Below are 21,047 nucleotides of genomic sequence, written 5' to 3' on the forward strand. Positions count from 1 at the left end.
TAAATATATATTTTTGAACAAAATAATTCCTACTCGACAATTAAAGCTTAAATTTTATGTTTTGCTACATATTTGCATTTAGGAAAACCGGGTTTATCGATATGGTAATATCAGAATTCATATTATTTCGATAGATAAACTACATATATATATATATATATATATATATATATATATATATATATATATATATATATAAAAGACGATTAATTAATAACCGATAGATCAAAATTGTCTACCGAGCAGAAGATAAATGAATACGAAAATGATTCATTTCCGGCTCAATGAACCTCATGGAACTATTAGAATTTCATTAATCAATATATTGAAAACCGCTACAATCCATACGTTCAAATTCCAAATGCCTGTTGAAATAGATATAAAAGATATTATAGGAGGTTTTTAATTGAAATTGCGAATTTCCAGTGATTAATTAATTGTCAACCAATAATATGCATAAAATTTTTATTATGAGAATTGGAGTGATTTGTTTTAATAGAGCTTTTATATTTTTAATTTATAATTAATATTCGAAGAAATCTCAAATAAATGATACAAATAGGTGTACAAAATATGTGAATAAATACCTGTATATTTTTATTATTATTATATATACATATATATATATATATATATATATATATATATATATATATATATATATACACACACACACATATAAGACATATAAAATATTAATTAAAATACATTAATATATGTAAATAAATTATATGGTGTAAAGCTTAATTATTTATTAATTTATTATTTGATAACTTATAAAAAGCAAAAGAAAAAGCAACTATCTTATCGAGATGATTGCAATAATTTTTATCCGCTGCCTTTATGGCCTATATTTCATTTCGAGTTATGAAATTTTCTGATATATATCACAATTTTTGTAAGATAAAGATTTTATCAGAGCACGATCGGACACTTGTACAAATAATCAATCATTTAGATGTATATATATGTATATATAAATGCTGTCTGTCGCATTACACCACTCGGATTTCTAAAAAAACGCACATTATAATTTGTCGGAAAAAAACTGATGAATAAAATAATCTATAATTAAAAAAAATAAAAACATCCTTTTAAGCAATGGATATCCTTTAAATTTTATTTTCCACACATGTGTTGACCGCCTTAAGAAACACCTTTTCAAATCAAATTCCTTAGTGAATAATACCCAGGTCATAAACACAAATGATCACATTACTTATTTCACGATACCATATGTTCCTTCAATTTCCGTTTTAAACATATCGTTAAGGATTTGGATGTTCGACTCTCATATTATAGTATCAATAAAATGAAAAACTTCATCAGGGCTCATAAGGATCCTTCTACCTCCAATTCTTTGAATGTCATATACAAATTGAACTGCATGGATTGCGATGCGTCCTACGTTGGACAAACTAGCAGACAATTGCATACCAGAATCAACGAACATCGCAGTCACATTAGACGTAACACTAATTCTCAATCCGTCATCATTAATCACAGGGTTGGTTTTGATCATACTTTTAATTGGGATGGCGTTCAGGTTTTGGATCGGGAACCATATTTGAGTAAAAGATTGATTTCTGAAATGCTATATATCAAAAGGCAAAAAAATGGTCTCAATTTGCAAACGGATACTGAACGTTTACCAGAAATTTATTTAAACATTGTCAACAACTTGCCAAAAATTTAACACAGTTTCTATCATAACAAATAGATCTGCGACTTTGCGTATGTGTACATTTATACATTACTTTGACTCGCTTTACCGTTTATATATAAGTCACATTTATCCGTTAAAGACGAGTCGATGTTTGTCTTCGGAGATGTTAAGTTGTCTCTATTCGTCTCCTCGGCGCGTCATTGTCTTCGATGCCTGAAAGTAAGTCTTATTTCCGTAGTTTTAACTTCTTATCTTTTTAATCTTTTTAATTTTTATTTCTTTGACTATCTGTTCAGTTTACATTTATTTAGATCATTTTTAATAAATTGACATTAAAATATTTTCAATCTCGTAATTTTCATGTTTAATTTTTAGTACTTTTTTCTTTCTTTGTTCATATTAATTATACTTCTTGTCCTTTGTTTTTACGTAGGCATCGTCAAGATAATGAGATACCGAGACATTTATTATCGCTTTAGACAGCACCCTTTGTAACAGACTCCGATACAAAACACTTTTGTTATTTCTTTTATTATATTATCACTTTCGCGCTGAAGATGACCCAAAAATAGGGTCGAAACGTTCGCTATCCTCTCTTTGTATTCGTTTAATATCAATATTTATTTGATTGTATTATAAATAAATGTGTTATAACATCGACACTCGACTCGTATTGCCATTATAACTGTTTTGTTTAATTCTATAATTAAATATCGCAATAAAGATACGATCAACATGATTAAATGACATTTGAAAAAGTACGTCAAAAGTGATATTTCGTCTTTTATCACTTTTGACGTACTTTTTCAAATGTCATTTAATCATGTTGATCGTATCTTTATTGCGATATTTAATTATAGAATTAAACAAAACAGTTATAATGGCAATACGAGTCGAGTGTCGATGTTATAACACATTTATTTATAATACAATCAAATAAATATTGATATTAAACGAATACAAAGAGAGGATAGCGAACGTTTCGACCCTATTTTTAAGTCATCTTCAGCGCGAAAGTGATAATATAATAAAAGAAATAACAAAAGTGTTTTGTATCGGAGTCTGTTACAAAGGGTGCTGTCTATATATATACATATATATATATATATATATATATATATATATATATATATATAAATGTATATATTTTCTCTCTAAAGATATAAAATTATATATTTATTTAGAAAAATGTTTTTTTCTCGATTGAATTATTATTATATTAAAATGGCCGTGAATATAAGTATCTTTTTTTTATCGGTATCATTGATTAGATTTTATAATGAGAATAATTTGTTACCATTCATTTCCTATATTACATTTTTTATAATATTTGTTACACTATACGATACTCGAATGAAATAGGTTGCGTCGTCAGGAGATAAGAGTTTTTCGTCAGATGAGAAACTTGATTCCAATATAAAAGCCAGTCCGTGTACACGACATTAGTCTGCATACTTGTAAGATGTTACGAAGTTTCGCTTCCTATCTCCTTTTCATTGGAGGTTTTGGTGAGTGAAAGAAATTGATAATTTTTATATTCATTACGTATGATATATTTATAATATATTTTCTGATGTTGAGATTTATGTGTTTTATGTGATTTATAAATTTATCTATTAAAGTTGGTATTTTCATATTTGTAAATGTGGATCTTTACATGTGGTTTAAGATAATTTGCTTGATAATAAGCTTGACGTAATTTATTTGATGATAAGCTTTAAAATTAATAATAGCGCATATAAAATCAAATTAATATAGCAGAATTTGCTTAACCATATTTTCTATCATCCTTGCGGCGTTTTATTTTAGGAAGAAAAGTTCAAAGCTATAAAGCGCTGCACGTAATAAAGTTGATTGAATCCTTGCATGATTTATGTATTCGTCGCATTCTGGGGCTAACTTTTTTGCTGAAATAGCTGGAAGACAAATTCTATCATCAAATTTAATATTACAGCATCCTTCCTGCGACCGGCTTTCTTTCTTGACCCTAAGATCGTGGGAGGTTGGATAGTTGATATAAACCAGCATCCTTATCAATTGAGCCTCCATCGAGATTCAAGCCATACTTGCGGAGCTGCTATCATTAGTAATAAATGGGTTATCTCTGCAGCTCATTGTGTAAGGTATATATTTCTTTCTCTCTTCTCTTAAATATGTATTGCGCATTATTTCATATCCTAAGACAAAGAATGACCGCAAAAATCGCCCGTTTCGTGGACCTCGAGTTTTGATACGATTTTGGTGGTAAATGATTGTATATCATCAAACATTCATCTTCTAAAAATTTCGAATTGAGCATACCTTTTATTGCTGAGATATGAAGAGTTGAAGTTGGTATTATTCACGAATGAAGGATACGCCATTTTACACGTTCAACACAAGATACTTTAAGGTTATTTCTAATACCAAAAAATGTAATGCAAGACAAAATCGTGGTGACATAAGATAACTCTAATAAAATACTCCCGTATATACATGTACTCGTTCAGAGACTGCAGAGATAGATATCCGACATCAGTTAAAAAACATTTTACTGAAAATCGCAAGTTGACCTCTAAATGATCTTCACAATTTTGACTTAAACGTTGAGATCACGATAAATTAATCTTCTAACAGATAAACAAATCTTATCTCAAACATTTTTTGATATGAGAAATAACCTCGAGGTATTTTGTATTGAACGGATAAAATGGCATACCCTTCATTGTATAGTGACCAATTTAACCCCTCATATCTCAGTAATAAAAGGTATGCTCAATCTGAAATTTTCAGAGGATTGATGTTCTATGATGTACAATTATTTATCGCCAAAATCGACTCAAACTTCGATGTCCACGAAACGGGCGATTTTAGGCCTGTTTTTGCGGTCATTCTTTAAATCTTTATAAAACATTTGGGATAGCTTTATCTTTGGAAAGTCTCTTAATTATAATTTAATACTTCTTCAAGTACCAAATATATAATACCCCTTCATTATCAAGACCGTATTTAGCTTTACTTAGTTCTTATGCTTCATGGATTTAGACTGATAAAACAATCAAATTGTAAACTGTAAACTATTTACTATAATTACTCGTAGTAATGCCATTTATTGGAAGCTTTTAAATTTGTAAGAAATTTAGAGACTTCCAATTTACTTGTTCATAATGGATTAATCTTTAAGAGAAAAAAAAATCTCTGGTAGATTGAAAACTCCAATTAATCAAATAGAAAAAGACATTTTTAAGCTAACTTCGTCAATTAATTTCATTTTCAATCACAAATTAAATATAATTTTAATTATTTGCAAGCAAATTAAATATCACATTAAGTTTATTCCGATACATATTGCAAGTTCACAGTGCAAGTTAGAAAATTGTAGCCACGTTTGCGCGATCATCCGCCTCGCTATTACGAATGCGGTCGAGCATTTACCAATAAACGTTTTGTCGATATTGTCATAGCGTGTGGTTCGCACATAGCATATCATAGTTATTGTCACAGTATTTATATGTATCGACGCGTGTTTCGTTTCGTTGCAGTTCGAATCGTAGCACTTACGAACTCAATGGAGGAAGTAACACCACATACGAGGGTGTCTATTATCCAGTTAAAAGGATCATTCGACATGAGGCTTACGATGACTTGACGAACGATTACGATATTGCTCTTCTCGAAGTACGAAACTGTTAATACTAAACTGTCTCTCGTCCCCTTTTCTTTTCTCCCTTTTCTAGATTTCTCTCTCTGTGTATGTGTGTGTATGTCTTTCTCTCTTTGCTTACTAACGGCTTGCACCAGCTGACAATAACAACATCAGTAGCTCTCACACGCTCTGGAAATTTCATTTCAGGTCGACGGCGAAATCAGATTTAACGATAAGATGCAGCCAGTGAAGCTAGCGGAAAAGGAACTCGCGAATGGTGTTATAGTGAACGTTACAGGATGGGGTGCGGTGAAGGTGAGTTCACGGAGAATAGACTCATTATCTGAACGTTGCGGAAAACAGATGGTGCTAAGTAAACTTTCCCAATCGCTCGAGCGCGATTTAAAGATTTCATGAGAGCCATCACGAATCTCTTATGTTATCTCGTGTCAAATCGGAACCGTTGCATTCGATCGAGGCATTCGGCGTTGCGATACGCGAATAAAAGAAATCGATATTACGATGATATTAAATCGTGTTACAAGTATATGAAAAATATCATATTACGCATGCAAGTATTATTAAACTATATTTATTCATGGATTTTTTGTTCTGCAACTTATCGTGTGAAAATGTATTTTTCGCATCCTTCACATGGTCAGTATCTGATTTGCAAAGAAATATGATTATTGTATGTTATATATATAATATACGACCATTTATAATCTTAATGAATCTATTAAAATAATAAGCATATTGAATGCAATTAATTGAAATAATAAAATTTGCGATTCATTTTAGTCAGGTGGAGAACAGTCACCTGTGTTAAGGGGAGTATCAGTTCCAATCGTAGACAGAAAAACGTGTCAAGACAGTTACAGCCACCGACAAATCACCGACAGAATGATCTGTGCGGGTTACACGGAGGGTGGCAAAGATTCGTGTCAAGGTGATTCGGGCGGACCGCTCACCGCCAATGGCACGCTCTACGGAATCGTATCCTGGGGAAACGGATGCGCCCTGCCATTGTACCCTGGTATTTACACCAACGTTGCAGACCTTCGCTGGTGGATAAGATTAAAAATCGGTGTTTAATCTTTGACAATTGCACACGTCTTGAGATTGCATGTTATTAGTAATCTTTTGTTAGTTTGAAAGTATAGAAAATTTAGTTTGTATAACAAATGACGAACAAGACAATTGATAAGATTTTGATTATTAAAACAAAAATTTTATAAATAATATATATTTGCAAATTTAATATTTATAATTATTTTAATATTTATATTTATAATATATTTATAATTATTAAATAATTATATTTTTAAATAATTATATTTTGCAATGTATATATCTGAGACAAATATAAAAGCAAATATAATATACATTAAAAACAAATACAAACACAAGATCAGATTAAAGTTTCAATAAATTATCACATTAACTAGTTTTAGTCACAAAAAAAGATATTAATAATATTATATTATAATAAGATTAATTGCAAAATAAATAAATTTAAAAAAATGTGTCATAATAAATATAAACAAACGATATTAAGTACCGATATTATATGATCCAACAAGTTTCAACGTTTTAATTGTACGATCATAAAGACGAAAAGATAGTGCTAATTCAAAAATATAAAACATGTCTTACATGATTATTCTCCTTTTATACTTCAGAAATTCAATTAGTTATCATGATCTTAACATAATTGTACCATTATAAACCAAGTGATAGGATATCATTCCTATATTATATAGTTGTAGTAGTGTATATACCATATAAGTTGATACACAAACATTATCTCGTAACGGATTTATGCTTTTAATGTGTAATCCTAAATTACTCGCGCGATGTTTTTTCACATTTTCATGATAACGCTTTGTAATGATTTCACACATAGATAAGCGATACGTTTGTCTTTAGAAAGCAAGTTTTACGTTGGTGACAAAATCTTTTTATACGTAAATCGTTAGTTACATGCATCACACACATGAATGATCAGTGCAAGAAAATGTCCAAGATATTTTTCCTCTTTTTCTGCATCTTTTTAATACATAGTGAGTCAAATACTTTTACGTATATTCGCATTTTCAGACCAAATTGTTTTCATATAAATTGTAATTATAGCCGTTAATACTGAAAGCCATCAATATGTGGACATCGAGGATTATCCATACCACGTGAGAGAAATTTATTTCTTTTTTTTACACACAGTGGTTCGCAGTTTCGTGCGTTCCGCTGACAAATAAAACTATACACCATTCACATGTGGTTTTAATCGGTAGTCAGTACAGCGCAGTGACTGTAAGCCGCTATTATTTTCGAATAAATCGGATTTCAGATAGAATTCGTTATTTCAATATAGGTATCGATCCAAATATCTGAACGTCACGTTTGCAGCGGCGCATTCATACACGAATCATGGATTATGACTGCGGCATCCTGCGTTTTCAGGTACGTATTTTACTACATAATATATATGTAACAATATATTTAAATATATAATAAACGCATCGTATATTCTATGGAAAGTTTAAATAGAATGTGTCTTCTGGCAAATGATTTATCCGGACTATGTTAATTTCTTTCATATGAAACTGATTCCATTGAAACGAGCATTGCGTTGCTATCTCTTCCAACCAATATGATATGTTTGTAATTACATTAAATTAATCTGATTTAACTATCTAAATATTTTGCATATTAATTTAAATATTTAATTTTATCTACAAACTTTCTTGACTTAAATTTTTCCATTTTTCCAAAACTTAATCTCGCAGTTAATCATCTTTTATAATGTATTTCTGTTTTATATGCGTCTGCTGATATATCTTTTTTTATGTACTTAAAGAGATTTTTTTTGTTTATTCTTTAATAAGTAAATAAATAAATAAATGTATCAGGTGTCATATGATAATCACGACTTTGATTTCATTGAAATTTTTTTCTACGAGTTTATACGTGTCAATTTTTTTTAACAATAATCATTTCTTTTTTGTTAGGTTTTTTGTTATGTATTTTTATAATTAACCTCAATTTATAAGATTCTACGAAGATAATATTTTTGATATGTTTTCTTATAGTGCAGAATTATCAAAAGTATCCGTAAGCGTTCGTTCCTCTTATATTTGCGCAATATGTGGCAATAGCTTAGAAATAAGCAATATTGTAATTCATGAAGATTTCAATAAGTGGGTATACTTCAACGATATAGCATTGATAAAGGTATGTATCTTCAATCGCTGAGCAAACATTCAACACATATACGTCATTGGTTTATCGTGCATATGACATTGTTATCGTGATAAACTTGTCACATTTATCATTCTTGTAGCTAAAGAATCCCGCAGAGTTCGGAGAAAAGTTGCTTCCTATCGGGCTCCCAGAGAAGGAGAATGAACAAGTCAAGGATGGAACACATTGTGTCGTTACTGGCTGGAAACCGGTAAATATCAAGTAACACGTGCAACTTTAATTTATTTTTAAATTGTCACAAACATTTATGCGCGAGAAAATCGCCGTTTTGTCGTTTGACAGAGTTCCCACGTGTTACGAAACCTTGAGGAATGGGTAACTCACCGATTGTTCCTCCACGGTGAAACTTTGAACCTTTTGTTTTAAAAGTCTTGGTATATATTGTATATATATATATATATATATATATATATATATATATATATATATAAGAGAATGAGATTTTTACGCGAACGCGAATATGCAGATTTTCTACACAATTTTAGCTGACACCGACGTTATTCAAAGTCACGTCGGTACCAAAGTAAATCGTTACGAACACCATCGCAAAACATTCGCACGCGTCCGTAAACCTCGATTTGTCCCGGACCGAAGTTACAATAACGAGAAACGTGTCGTAAAAACGTGCGAGCTGTGCCAAATTTACAGGAGCTCAAACCGGGGATTCAGCTCGAAGCGGCCGCTGTGGCGATCATAAATCAACGTACGTGCAAAGAGAGAATGCCGAGTTACAAGCCGTTGTCCAAAGAGATGCTGTGTGCCGTTAACACGACCCACCCGTCGGAAACGTGTCAGGTAAGATGAACATAAGATGAGGATGACGCGACGCAACTTATGGCGCGATGATCCGTGAAGGGCTCGTCCGCACGAAACCCTGGGCGACACTCGAGAAAGCGTCGACGACACCGAGATGAGACACCTCGACCTCGTCGGCGGGCATCACTTGGCACGCGTGCACAGTGTATATGCATCATCTACGTGTCGGGTACACGTTCTCAAGTGTCCGGTAAAGTATTGCGCGAGATGCCAGAATAACTGGAGAGTGTTCTCTGACGGAAGATACCACGGAGAATAGATAACGAAAAAGTAAGATTTATATGCGATTTGTGTTAATGGTAATTCTCATCTACGTTTATGTTTACATATACGCGCGAATCTCCAAGCTCACGTTCATAATGATCTCACGGGAAGCAACGGTCGGTGGAAAATTCGAGGTGCGTAAATTAAGAGCAGTCAATAGTGGTCGAATTCCAATTGTACACGGCCACGAGTGTACAATTACGTCGATGGAGTCAATAGTCTTTCCGCAAGTATGCGCTGGTTCAGGTGTCGGATGCACCAGATCGGTGAACAATGCGGCACTTGACTCGAGAACGCAATTTTCACGCGCCGCCGATGTACCGCGAGCAAAATGCGAAGAGACTCGCACACGCGCTAGAAAAATTTCCATTATTTCGCGATGTGACTATATTTGAAGACCATAGAACAAGAGAGTATTTTTATGTAGACACATTGTATCTCTGTAACACGAATTGTACTATATTTACAATAGATTTATGTAGTGGTGTAGTGAAATTTTACACAGATTTTATAAGAGTATTTTAGAGGAAATAACTCCTAAAGTTTTCTATTTCAAATAGGTTGCCAATAAAAATTATAAAAAATTTTGAGAGATATTTAAAAAGTATTATTTTTTAAAATAAATAAAACTTCAATACACATAGAAATAAAGGGGATCAATATTTGATCCCCTGTCCTGAGCTTATGTAATAATCTATTGTTGAATATTTTGAGCTGACAATTAAAATGATTGAAGCTTCTAGTGATCAAAACCATCGCGATATTATTGTTTACAGGGTGATCTAGGTGCGCCTCTAGTCTCGGAGCAAACGCTGATTGGCATTCTATCCTATGGATTAGGATGCGAAACCAGGACACATCCGGGAGTCTATACTCGTATCAGCAGCTACTTACCTTGGATCTTTGTGAACTCCGGTATCTATTAGAAAGGCTTAGAGACAGTGTGTAAAATCATTACATCTAATCCCAATTAATTATATACAAATTGGAATGTCGCCTATATAAGAGATTATAATGTCTATTAATAAATCAAATTTTGCAAATTACCTTAAATGCGTACTGATTTTAAAGCACGCACAGTCTCCGATAATGAAATATCTTTGGCTAGATTTTTTTTATCTCATCACAGTAGTTACGAATTTAATTAAAATAAAGGGTTATATATATTTTATGCATCATACTATATATATACATATTTCCCCCTAGAAGATAAGAAAGTCGCTCGAGTGCAAATAAACAATTACTTTAACTTAAATATTATGCGATTTCATCAATATCTGATGCATATTTATAAAGATTTAACGTAGTAGCAACGGACTGGCAATTAATTATTTCGGCCTGCCGCGTGCAGCGTATTTGTTGATAAAGTCCATGAATACAGTACCTCGAGCATGCCATTTAATTTAAGCGCTACCAGTGAATGTTCTGCACTTCCGATTTCAAATGTGACTTAATTGTCATGTTTCGAAACCGAAACTTCCGACACGCCGCCGCGATTGGTCGTTAAATTATCGTCGATATTTTGCGCATGCCAATTAATAGAGAAGAGGTTTATAAAAATTTATACTGTTCTCATTTCCATCTCATTGAGAGCCCGATTGTACAGAATTAATTAGCGATCGTTTAACATTTTTTCAGCGGCTTTATTAAAAGATTAATGATATATTTTTAATCTATTTTCGCGCAATCTCCATTGAGAAAAAATTGATAAAAAAAGAACGATAAAATTTATTATCTGATAATTACATGGCCGAGATAAAAGTGTAAATTACGTTTTACTGCTTTTTTATGAAATATAATTAAAAGAAAAGTGCACATAAGAATTGTCTAGGACAAATAAATGATTGTATGTATGTATGTATGCATATCTTCTCTTAGTAAAAAATAATTTATCAGTTTGCGAAAATTAACATAAACATTTTTTTATAATTGGAAGAGAATCGAAGAGCAGACACTCTGGCTTTTCTTCAATATCTGATTACGAAATGCCGCGACATACATATCCTGTAGTGTGCAAATTTTGTACAAACGAACCCCCAAGAGGCACTTCTACTCCTATCAGATGGTCATTTTGCAATGGATCGCCACCATCGTCCTAGAAACAAATGTGTGCACAAAATTCGAAGCGATCGTCTGTGCGTGTTTGTGTAGTAATTCTAATCGGTTCTTTATCGTGTCAGAGAATAGCACAGCGATAGAGAATACCCCCTCGGGGATACGGTTGCAGCCCCTAGTCCCTTACAACGATCGCTATATGCAAGCGTAAAAATCGATAGGAGTCGTCGCAATATATTATCCGTTCCTTCCGTTATCCCGCGTAGAGAGAAAAATATCGCCGTCGGAAAGCTCGCCAATTTTCGATCGCGACTGCTCGATATTTAAAACTGTCTGCGTAACGGCATAAGAATAAAAGCACTAGCGATACTTTTCATCTGTGTGCGGAGATTAATATTTTTTCACAAGCGGATCCTTGCACAACATTTCTCTCTCTTTTTTTTTTCTTCTTCTTTTCCATTCTATCGTCTCGAAGCCAATTCATTGACAAAAACTAGACAGAAGAAAGAAACAAGAGCATTTCCTCGCTCTTACACTTGTTTATCTATTCGGTATCCATTATTTCTGTCTCGAGAGACGAAAAATTACTTGACAGATGCATATACATACATATATCTCTTTTTCCTTTTAGTCGATGCTTAAGTAAGCATATCTTGAAGATGATTGATCGTAGTCTTTTTATGAACAAAAGCATTGTCTGAAACGAATAATACTAGCATTTTGTGTAATTGATTAACGATCGCGTCGTTGCTTTCTAATGTTCTACAACCGGTAGCATAATGCACATGCTACTGAAATTAGTTATACTAGGTAATTAGGCAAAACTTAACCTAAATAAATAAATTCCTTAACTGTAATAATTATATTATTATATTATGAAAATGCGCGTTCGTTAACGTGATAACTTTGTGAAATTGATTGTTATGACACCGGTGACTAAAATGAAGATCTAACAAGATTTATCTTTTTGGCAAGGACAAAATTAACAATAACTTTTAAAAATAATCCTCTAGAGTACTTCAAAGATTATCAATACTGAAATTTAATTATTGACAATTTTATTTGTCTACAAATTTAAAATTGTTATTAAAATTATTTTTATTGCACATATAATATTTATTCTTATTATTTTTGTCATATTTTTATTTATAATTATTATTCTTAATAATAATTATAAATAATTCTTAATATATAAAAGAGAAAGAGAGAGAGAACATATTTATAATATATTTTCTAAAAATCAAATCACTTATAAAGATTGACTATTCGTAATATTAATCACAAATAGATATTCCTAAATGCTTTTCAATTCTCAAGTTTGGCGAATCTAGAACTCATAGTGCCCGCAAAGTGATTCTTTCCGAATAATTTGTACAACACTCGAATGAAAAATTGCATATTGGATTACAAATAAATTTTTAAACTCGCTACTCTTTAAAAATCTTTAAAAATATTAGACACACTTTTGTGGAACTTTCTTAATATTCAATCGATATTTTAACAATATATTTTAAAGATTATAATTAAAGATTATAATTGAAGGTTTGATTAAAATTGAAAATCTTAATAAGATATTAGGATCATTTATAGTTCCGCAAAAAATGTATGTGAGTATTTCTGTTTATACACGTATCTGGATCTGTTATTTGTTATTAAAATCCAATGCAAATGTTAATTTTCATCACGCGCGCGCTCATTGCAAGTTAATTTTATTTTTTATTTTATACACAATCAATGAGAAAAATTGACAAATAGGTCACTATAATAGCATTTTAATTAGATGTGAATTATTTAATCCGCTGTTCTAATGAAAATTTGAATAGTTGATTACATAATAGTTATTTCACTTCAAAAAATAATTGGCAATTATTATAAAATAAAAATATTTTTTAGATAAAGACGAAATAATTAATTGATTTTTCTCACATAAAATATTAAAATTTAATTTATTCTTAATATCATAACATCTTTATTATTACTTGATTAAACATAGCAGAGAAAAAAAAAAATTCTCTCATCTTTAGCAAAGCAAGAGTTTATTTGTGTTTATTTTACTTAACATTGCATTATGAACATTGTAATGTTACTAATGAGCCAGAGTCGAGAATGTGCGAGCAAAATAAAAACATAAATGTCATGTTACATGGTTTAACGCCATGTTTCATTGCAAAATATGGTTGGATTTTAATAAAACCTAGAAAGTGAAAATATATGCCGATTATAATTATGCACATCTTGAATGCATAAATAATATTACGTTATGACCAATATCACAGAGAATTAATTAGAATTTTTATTTATAATTTTATTTTTCACTTTATTATTTTATTTTTTTTCCATCGGTGAGCAAAAAATTATTTTAAAATTTTTGAAGAAAATATATATAGAGAACGGACGAGTACTGCAATATAATTTCGACGAAATTGAGAATTAACTCTATTGTGCATATAAATCCTCATATAATCTGCCGTAGAATGTGATATTACATTTTACTGGCGTGAAATTAATTAGTGTAAAAACAGAAATATTCTATTTAAATCGGGTGATAAAAAGTAAAAGCGCGTTTTAACTAATTTTTTGCTTTTAGTTTCCAAAAAAGAACATTATCTGAATACATGCGTTAATAGAATATTAGTAAAATATGCATCAAATAATAACTCCATAAAATGAAAAATCTGCTGTAAATTTAGATAAACACTGTTTTCCACTCACTATAATATCAATTGCAAAAAATATCTTGTTGCTGGATTATTTTATCAATACTGCGGTCATATACTCATATGGCTAATGATAGCGCGATACATATACGTGTTAATTAAAACACGTTTCAATGATAATAGAGCGCATTACTTGTCTTACACAACTTGATGATTTTTAAGTTGCATCAATTTCAATAAAAATATAATATACATACTAAAGATAATTTCAACAACCATTCTTTAGCCTTCAACAGAAATATCAAAAAATGTTTTATTATTTGTAACAATTTTAATACGCAACATTAGATAACCAATAAACTCTGCAAATTTAAATATTACTTTAAAACTTATCCGAATCTTACTTTTAAAATCTCGTACATATAAAGGTTCTATTATCTATTTGCACTTTCGAAATGGATGCTTACGAAATAGATCTGTCAGACTTGCGATAAGGGACACAAGTATAACTTCGAGAAGTATAACACTAGAATATTTCATATTGTTTGTGTGTCGGACAGTATACATTTCATATATATACAATATATACATACTGTACGTTATACGCTTGATGGAAACTAAGTAAGTATCACGAGTTGGAAATTTCAAACAGATTACAACGAGTTAACCTACGAGAGGAAGTTTACGTATACGAGGCAACATCTACTCAGATTCGCCGAACAGCATCTCTGTAAGTGAGATTGTTGTTTCTCGATTGAACACGATTGGGAGCATGCGATCATTAAATAATTAACTTACTAATTATATACAACGTTATATTCGCTCAGCGATTTCACTTATTGTGACTATTGTTTCGAATCTTCTCTAGTATCTTTGTATGCCATTACATTGTCGCATTGTTAGATTCTCAAATAAATGTTTAAATTTTAGAAAATAAAGAAAATTTGATACTATTACAAAGAGTGTTCGGAAGTTACAAACTCTATAAATTTTAGATTAATTATAAATCATATGAAACATATAATACATATATGAGATATAAATCTCATTTTTCTCTATTACTAAGTTAAATAATATACATATATGTCTCCGATTTTATATTAATGTGATGAATGTGCTACTATATAATTTTAAAATTATAGTGACTGAGTTCTTAAGCTTCAGGAGACAATTCAAGCGACAGCCTCAGGCGAGTGGATTTTAAAAATTCATATTTTTTATACGATCGCAATTAATATATCGTTATAAGCATATTGTTGTTTTACATAGGAATATCGTGCAATGTAAAAAATAAAAAAAAATAGATTATATTGCACTGTATTGCACTATAAAATTGTTTTGTGATATGTAAAAATAACAAAAAATTGATTGCCAAAAAATCGAAATATAATATTTAAAACGTAAAGCTAATTTAAACAAATATTATATAAACGTGATCTATTAAGCAAAAACTGTTCAAATGAAAGATAATTATAAAACATGCGAATAATGCTGTTAATATCTTAAGTGCACATTTAAATAAAATATATTATCGAATATTTAATTTCTAAAAATATCTAAAATCTAATATCTAAAAATAATTTGTTTATTTCCCATTATTTCCGATTGTATATCAATAATTAAACGAAACACTCGAAAATGCATCTTATGAATGATTTCTACGAATATCGACGTGTGATACCATATCTTGGTATCACAGTGTCATTTGTCTTATCGCGATTAATCGTGAATCTGTGAGCTGATTTTCGAATAAACATATTAGTAACTAAGTCGCCGTAACGATCGTAGCCATGCTGATTATATTCTGTTTGACATTAATAGTTTCCGCCTCGTGTTTAGAATCTAGAATAATCGGAGGTATATCTACAACTATCGATAAGTATCCATACCAGGTCAGTTCACGATTAAACACGATTCTCTAATTATCACATTGCTCAATACTCAACTAATTGTATAAATTTGTTACAACTGAATATTGGTGTTTATTATTAGATATTATTAAAAAGACAATTTTCTAACAAATAAAATTATTTTGTATATATGTATGTGTTATTGTCTTATTATTTTTAACAGATTTCTCTCCATTATAATGGTAAACTTATATGCGGGGGTTCGATAATTAGCAAACAATGGATCTTAACAGCAGCACACTGCGTTTATGGGTATGTGTCAATTTGTTGTTCTTAATACATAATCACTTTTACACATATACAAAACAATATTCGTAAATACATATAGATAAAAAGAAAAGAAACTCATATAGATAATATAGTTTACGTATTTACATCACAAGAATCATTAGATCTATTAAATGTGTTTATTGTAGTAGGAACTTATCGCTCTTTAAAGTCCGAGTAGCGAGCAGTTATCATAATGAAGGAGGTATTCTAATCACAGATATTTCCTCAATCATTCTGCATGAATGGTATGATGAGGATACTTACGATTACGATGTCGCTTTGATCAAAGTATGTAACCAATTATGGTTTATTTCGCACAATATACTCTTAAAGTATAACTATTTTAGTTAATTACTCCTTTATCCTTGGGTCGAAACGCAAAAATTATTATTTTGGCGACATCATCAATCAATATTAAAACTGGTAGCAAGGCAATTGTTTCGGGATGGGGAAAGACGTCGGTAAGTTTTTTCTGTTAGTTCATAAGTCGTTTTATTTTCGCATTCGTGTATTATCAACGTCAGTTCTCAACACCATCAGCAGTGACATATAGCGAGATTGATTGTCGGTTTGGAAATACTAAAGTTTGTTTATCGATCATTTTGTGGTTGATTGTGATGATAGATATTGACGGAATTTCTGATAGATATTCGATAAACATTTGGTAATCTACATTATACAGAGTGCTCTAAAAAGGTATGTCAAAAATTTAAGGAGATATTCCTCACACCTGAAGGATGAAAAAAATGTTATATGGACATAGATGCGGAAATGCTTATTTCAGGAGTTATGTTGAAAATACTGTTAGCTGTATTACTTACACAAAGAAAAATTTAGGATTAATTATTGTAGACGACAATCGTTTAATTAGGCTTATTTACATTTGGTTTTAATGTGACCTTGAGTATGTTACAATAAATGTTGAAAATGTTCACCATTTTCCTGAATACAAGCAGTGACACGTCGACGCATCGATTCACGGACACGTTCAAAAATGCCACCAGTGCGTGATATTCAAGATCTTTGTGATCGTATCACTGCAGGTTGCGAGACAATCCGCTGTACGCCAGGCATTTTTGAACGTGTCACTGCTTGTATTCAGGAAAATGGTGAACATTTTCAACATTTATTGTAACATACTCAAGGTCACATGAAAACAAAATGTAAATAAGCCTAATTAAACGATTGTCGTCTACAATAATTAATCCTAAATTTTTCCTTGTGTAAGTAATACAGCTAACAGTATTTTCAACATAACTCCTGAAATAAGCATTTCCGCACCTATGTCCATATAACATTTTTTCATCCTTCAGGTGTGAGGAATATCTCCTTAAATTTTTGACATACCTTTGTAGAACACCCTGTATGCGTATTGTCAATTTCAGACGAACGGCGAGAGTTCCAAAGTACTGCAAACCTTGACGGTTCCAATTATTGATCAAGAAGCCTGCCGAAAGATATTCGCTCGTTATCGAATAGTGACAGCCAATATGCTTTGCGCCGGTGACACTACCGGTGGAAAAGACACTTGTCATGTATGTCTCATATTTAATCAATATTTTCATTTCATCGACAATTACCAAGTGAACATTTGTAGCCCTTTAATTATAAATATTTTTTTCGCATCTTTTTCTATAATTTTATATCTTCTTCTATTATTTTCTATTACTATATATTTACATACATACGAAATACATATCTATTTTCATATTTTTCCAGGAAGTTGTCAAAACTTGCTATTGCTCTCTACAATAATACACATATGTACACACACACACACACACACACACATTAAAATATTATATTAGTATAGAAATTTTATATTGTATATGATATATATATATATATATATATATATATATATATATATATATATATATATATATATTAAAACGATCTTATTGTTTTCGCATCAGTTTTTAAAAAATTGATTCCTACACAAAAATGAAAAAGTTTTATTTGTTCATATCGCGCAGGGAGATTCTGGTGGTCCACTCGTGTACAACAATGTCCAAATTGGGATCGTGTCCTGGGGCGCTCAATGTGCGAGTGCTGGATATCCTGGGGTGTACACGCGAATATCCACCATACGGAGTTGGATAACTAAGCGAGCAAACGTGTAGCAGAATTAATTTCTTCCCTCTCAGTCCTCCTTCCATCAGAAAATAGAAAAAGATAACGTATCCTTGAAAAATTATTTGCTTTTGTGATAAATATGTATAATAGATTACATCCTACCAATTTTTCCACTACTTAAGTATATTGTAGAGAAGATTATTCTGAGTAATTTTCCGCAAAAATCAAGTTAGAGATGGCATTGGTTTAGAAGAACATTGATTTAACATACTTATGCGGCGAAAAGCGTGATCGATAAAGTGTGACCTATTAACACTTACACATATTTATCTTATGTGTAACTACATTAATTTCGAACAACATTATGAGAAAGATATGTACGAATTGCACAATAGCAGAAGGTTAGGAAATATCTAAAAGTGGAAAGAAAAAAGTGAATTTGCGAAATTCTGTAATAGTAAAACAAGAATTAAAAACTGCAAAGCTTTGATGAATTTAATTATTGCGTTTCCATCGAGATTCCCATCCAATGAATCAAGAAATTATTTCCATGTGTTTATTAACATCAAAATTTGTAAAATATCGATTTACATTTTTATTTTAAAATTGACCAGCCAATAACGTGTGATCAGCAGGATATTTATTTTCGAATATATATAAATTTAAGGTTTGACACTATTTTTTTTCAAATATTACGCAATATGTGTGCATTTTATTTTATCATCGAAACATACTAAGATGAATGACTATGGAATTTAAGATATCGACACAATTTCAAAACAACAAAACGTCAAATATCGCAATATTTTCTCTATAAACTTTGTTCGAAATTTAAGATATAGTCAAATAATAATAATCGATCTCGAGCTCTGCAAGCAACATAGATTATGAAATCACAGGATCCACGACAGATTCAGATTCGCGCATAAATGTGACATAACACATTTATAATCGCGTATGTGTAATAGTCAAGTGTTTTCACGGATTGTATTCTCCTATGAGAGAGAGAGAGAGAGAGAGAGAGAGAGAGAGAAAGAGAGAGAAAGAGAGAGAGAGAGGGAGCAAGTGTAATCAGTTCTAAGGTAGCGACGTGTAATTTTGCGCAATGCAATAAATATTATCTTGCTGCCCTTTACACTTGCCTCGACGTAAACGTTCGTCACGTGGGATTATTAATTTCAGCGTCGACTCGGAACGGTAGCTCCAGGTTTCGCCACCTCTGCGCAGTGGCATTGAATAAACGGTTTTGCAACCCCGTACACAGGTGGCTGGCTCGTAAACGGTGGCACAAACAGTCAATGCACGCGTCCACCCTATCTACGTACCGGGTGCTGCTAGTAAAGAACGTTGCCATTATACGTGACGCCGGATGATTGTCGTCTTCATCTCTTGAGAAGAACATGCCACGTCGATGAACAGCACACGTTCGCACTGTATAGTTCTGATCGTTAGGAATCATGACAAATATGACATACTAATGTCCCATTAGTAGCAATAAACGATCGATATTTTCTCGGATATCAATTTTTATTATTTAGCGGCTATATGTCTCAGCCTGCATTGTTTTTTGCGTATATATCTGGAATTTTTAATAAAGATAGATTACACGTGCCGCGTAATATTGTTAACCCTGGAACGTTTTATCCGAATCTGAAAAATTTGAATTTATGATATAAAAATTTCTATACATTAAAATGCTTCCTTCGTTACAATACTGTATGTTTATTTTGCTTCCGAGTTGTCATTCGAAAGAAGCTGGCTCTCAAGAAAAAAACACTCTCTCTTTAAGAGAGAGAGAGAGAGAGAGAGAGAGAAAGATTTGCCTATTCTTCATAATAGTTACGTTTCATTACTCTTCTGTAAAGCCGTTTAATTAACTTTCAACCAGCATGTTCCGAATTGTCTCGCGGATGTTTAATTAAGCTTGGCAAGCGTTTCAACGTTTGTCAGGTAAACGTTTCAACGTTCGGTATTTTATTCTAGAGCTCTTTCTTCGAATAAACGATGGCGATAGAGAAGCAGAATCTAAATCGGATTTTTAGAAATGCTGGTTAACCTAAGATACTTCCAATAATCCGGATATCTCGGAATAAAAAAAATGCGTATGGGAAAATATTGATTTATCAAAATTTTTATATGATTTACGCACATTTCTAATATTGCTATTTGTCTTACAAAAGAATTTTTCATAGATTATACATGTAAATGTTAATAACATAGCGTTTAAAGAAAAGTATCGGACACACGTAATTAGTTAAAATCAAGCTTTTCACTCTCTCTCTCTCTCTCTGATAACTTAAATATTACAAGCTATTCAGCCCCTACAATAGTCTTCTACACGTTTATAGTAATAAACGTGATGAAAAAAGAAATCAATGAGAAAGCGAGTTATATAAAAGTTAATATTGTCTCTATCGAAATTACTAGTATTAACGATTACGTTGGAT

At 31.3% G+C, this 21,047-nt stretch overlaps 2 protein-coding genes across 3 annotated transcripts in view; one reads left to right on the forward strand and one right to left on the reverse strand.

The window, feature by feature from the left end:
* The window catches only part of LOC145971119 (protein O-mannosyl-transferase TMTC1-like), a 230,681-nt gene that overhangs the window by 180,870 nt on the left and 28,764 nt on the right, over positions 1 to 21,047 (reverse strand). The gene's annotated exons all lie outside the window — the stretch shown is intronic.
* On the forward strand, positions 1,806 to 19,099 carry LOC145970685 (uncharacterized). Its single transcript, XM_083097554.1, has 20 exons — positions 1,806 to 1,885; positions 3,029 to 3,174; positions 3,621 to 3,789; positions 5,188 to 5,323; positions 5,499 to 5,606; positions 6,093 to 6,380; positions 7,252 to 7,354; positions 7,425 to 7,477; positions 7,663 to 7,751; positions 8,381 to 8,522; positions 8,632 to 8,742; positions 9,201 to 9,347; positions 9,408 to 9,584; positions 10,409 to 10,547; positions 16,115 to 16,236; positions 16,418 to 16,506; positions 16,671 to 16,812; positions 16,872 to 16,985; positions 17,910 to 18,059; positions 18,501 to 19,099. The coding sequence occupies exons 2-20, from the start codon at positions 3,129 to 3,131 to the stop codon at positions 18,645 to 18,647; spliced, it is 2,472 nt and encodes an 823-aa protein (XP_082953680.1). The 5' UTR covers positions 1,806 to 1,885; positions 3,029 to 3,128; the 3' UTR covers positions 18,648 to 19,099.

The sequence above is a fragment of the Camponotus vicinus genome, unplaced genomic scaffold (genome assembly GCF_025532165.1).
Source record: "Camponotus vicinus isolate PSW18456_S1 unplaced genomic scaffold, iyCamVici1.0 SCAF_4, whole genome shotgun sequence".
Lineage (NCBI taxonomy): Eukaryota > Metazoa > Arthropoda > Insecta > Hymenoptera > Formicidae > Camponotus > Camponotus vicinus.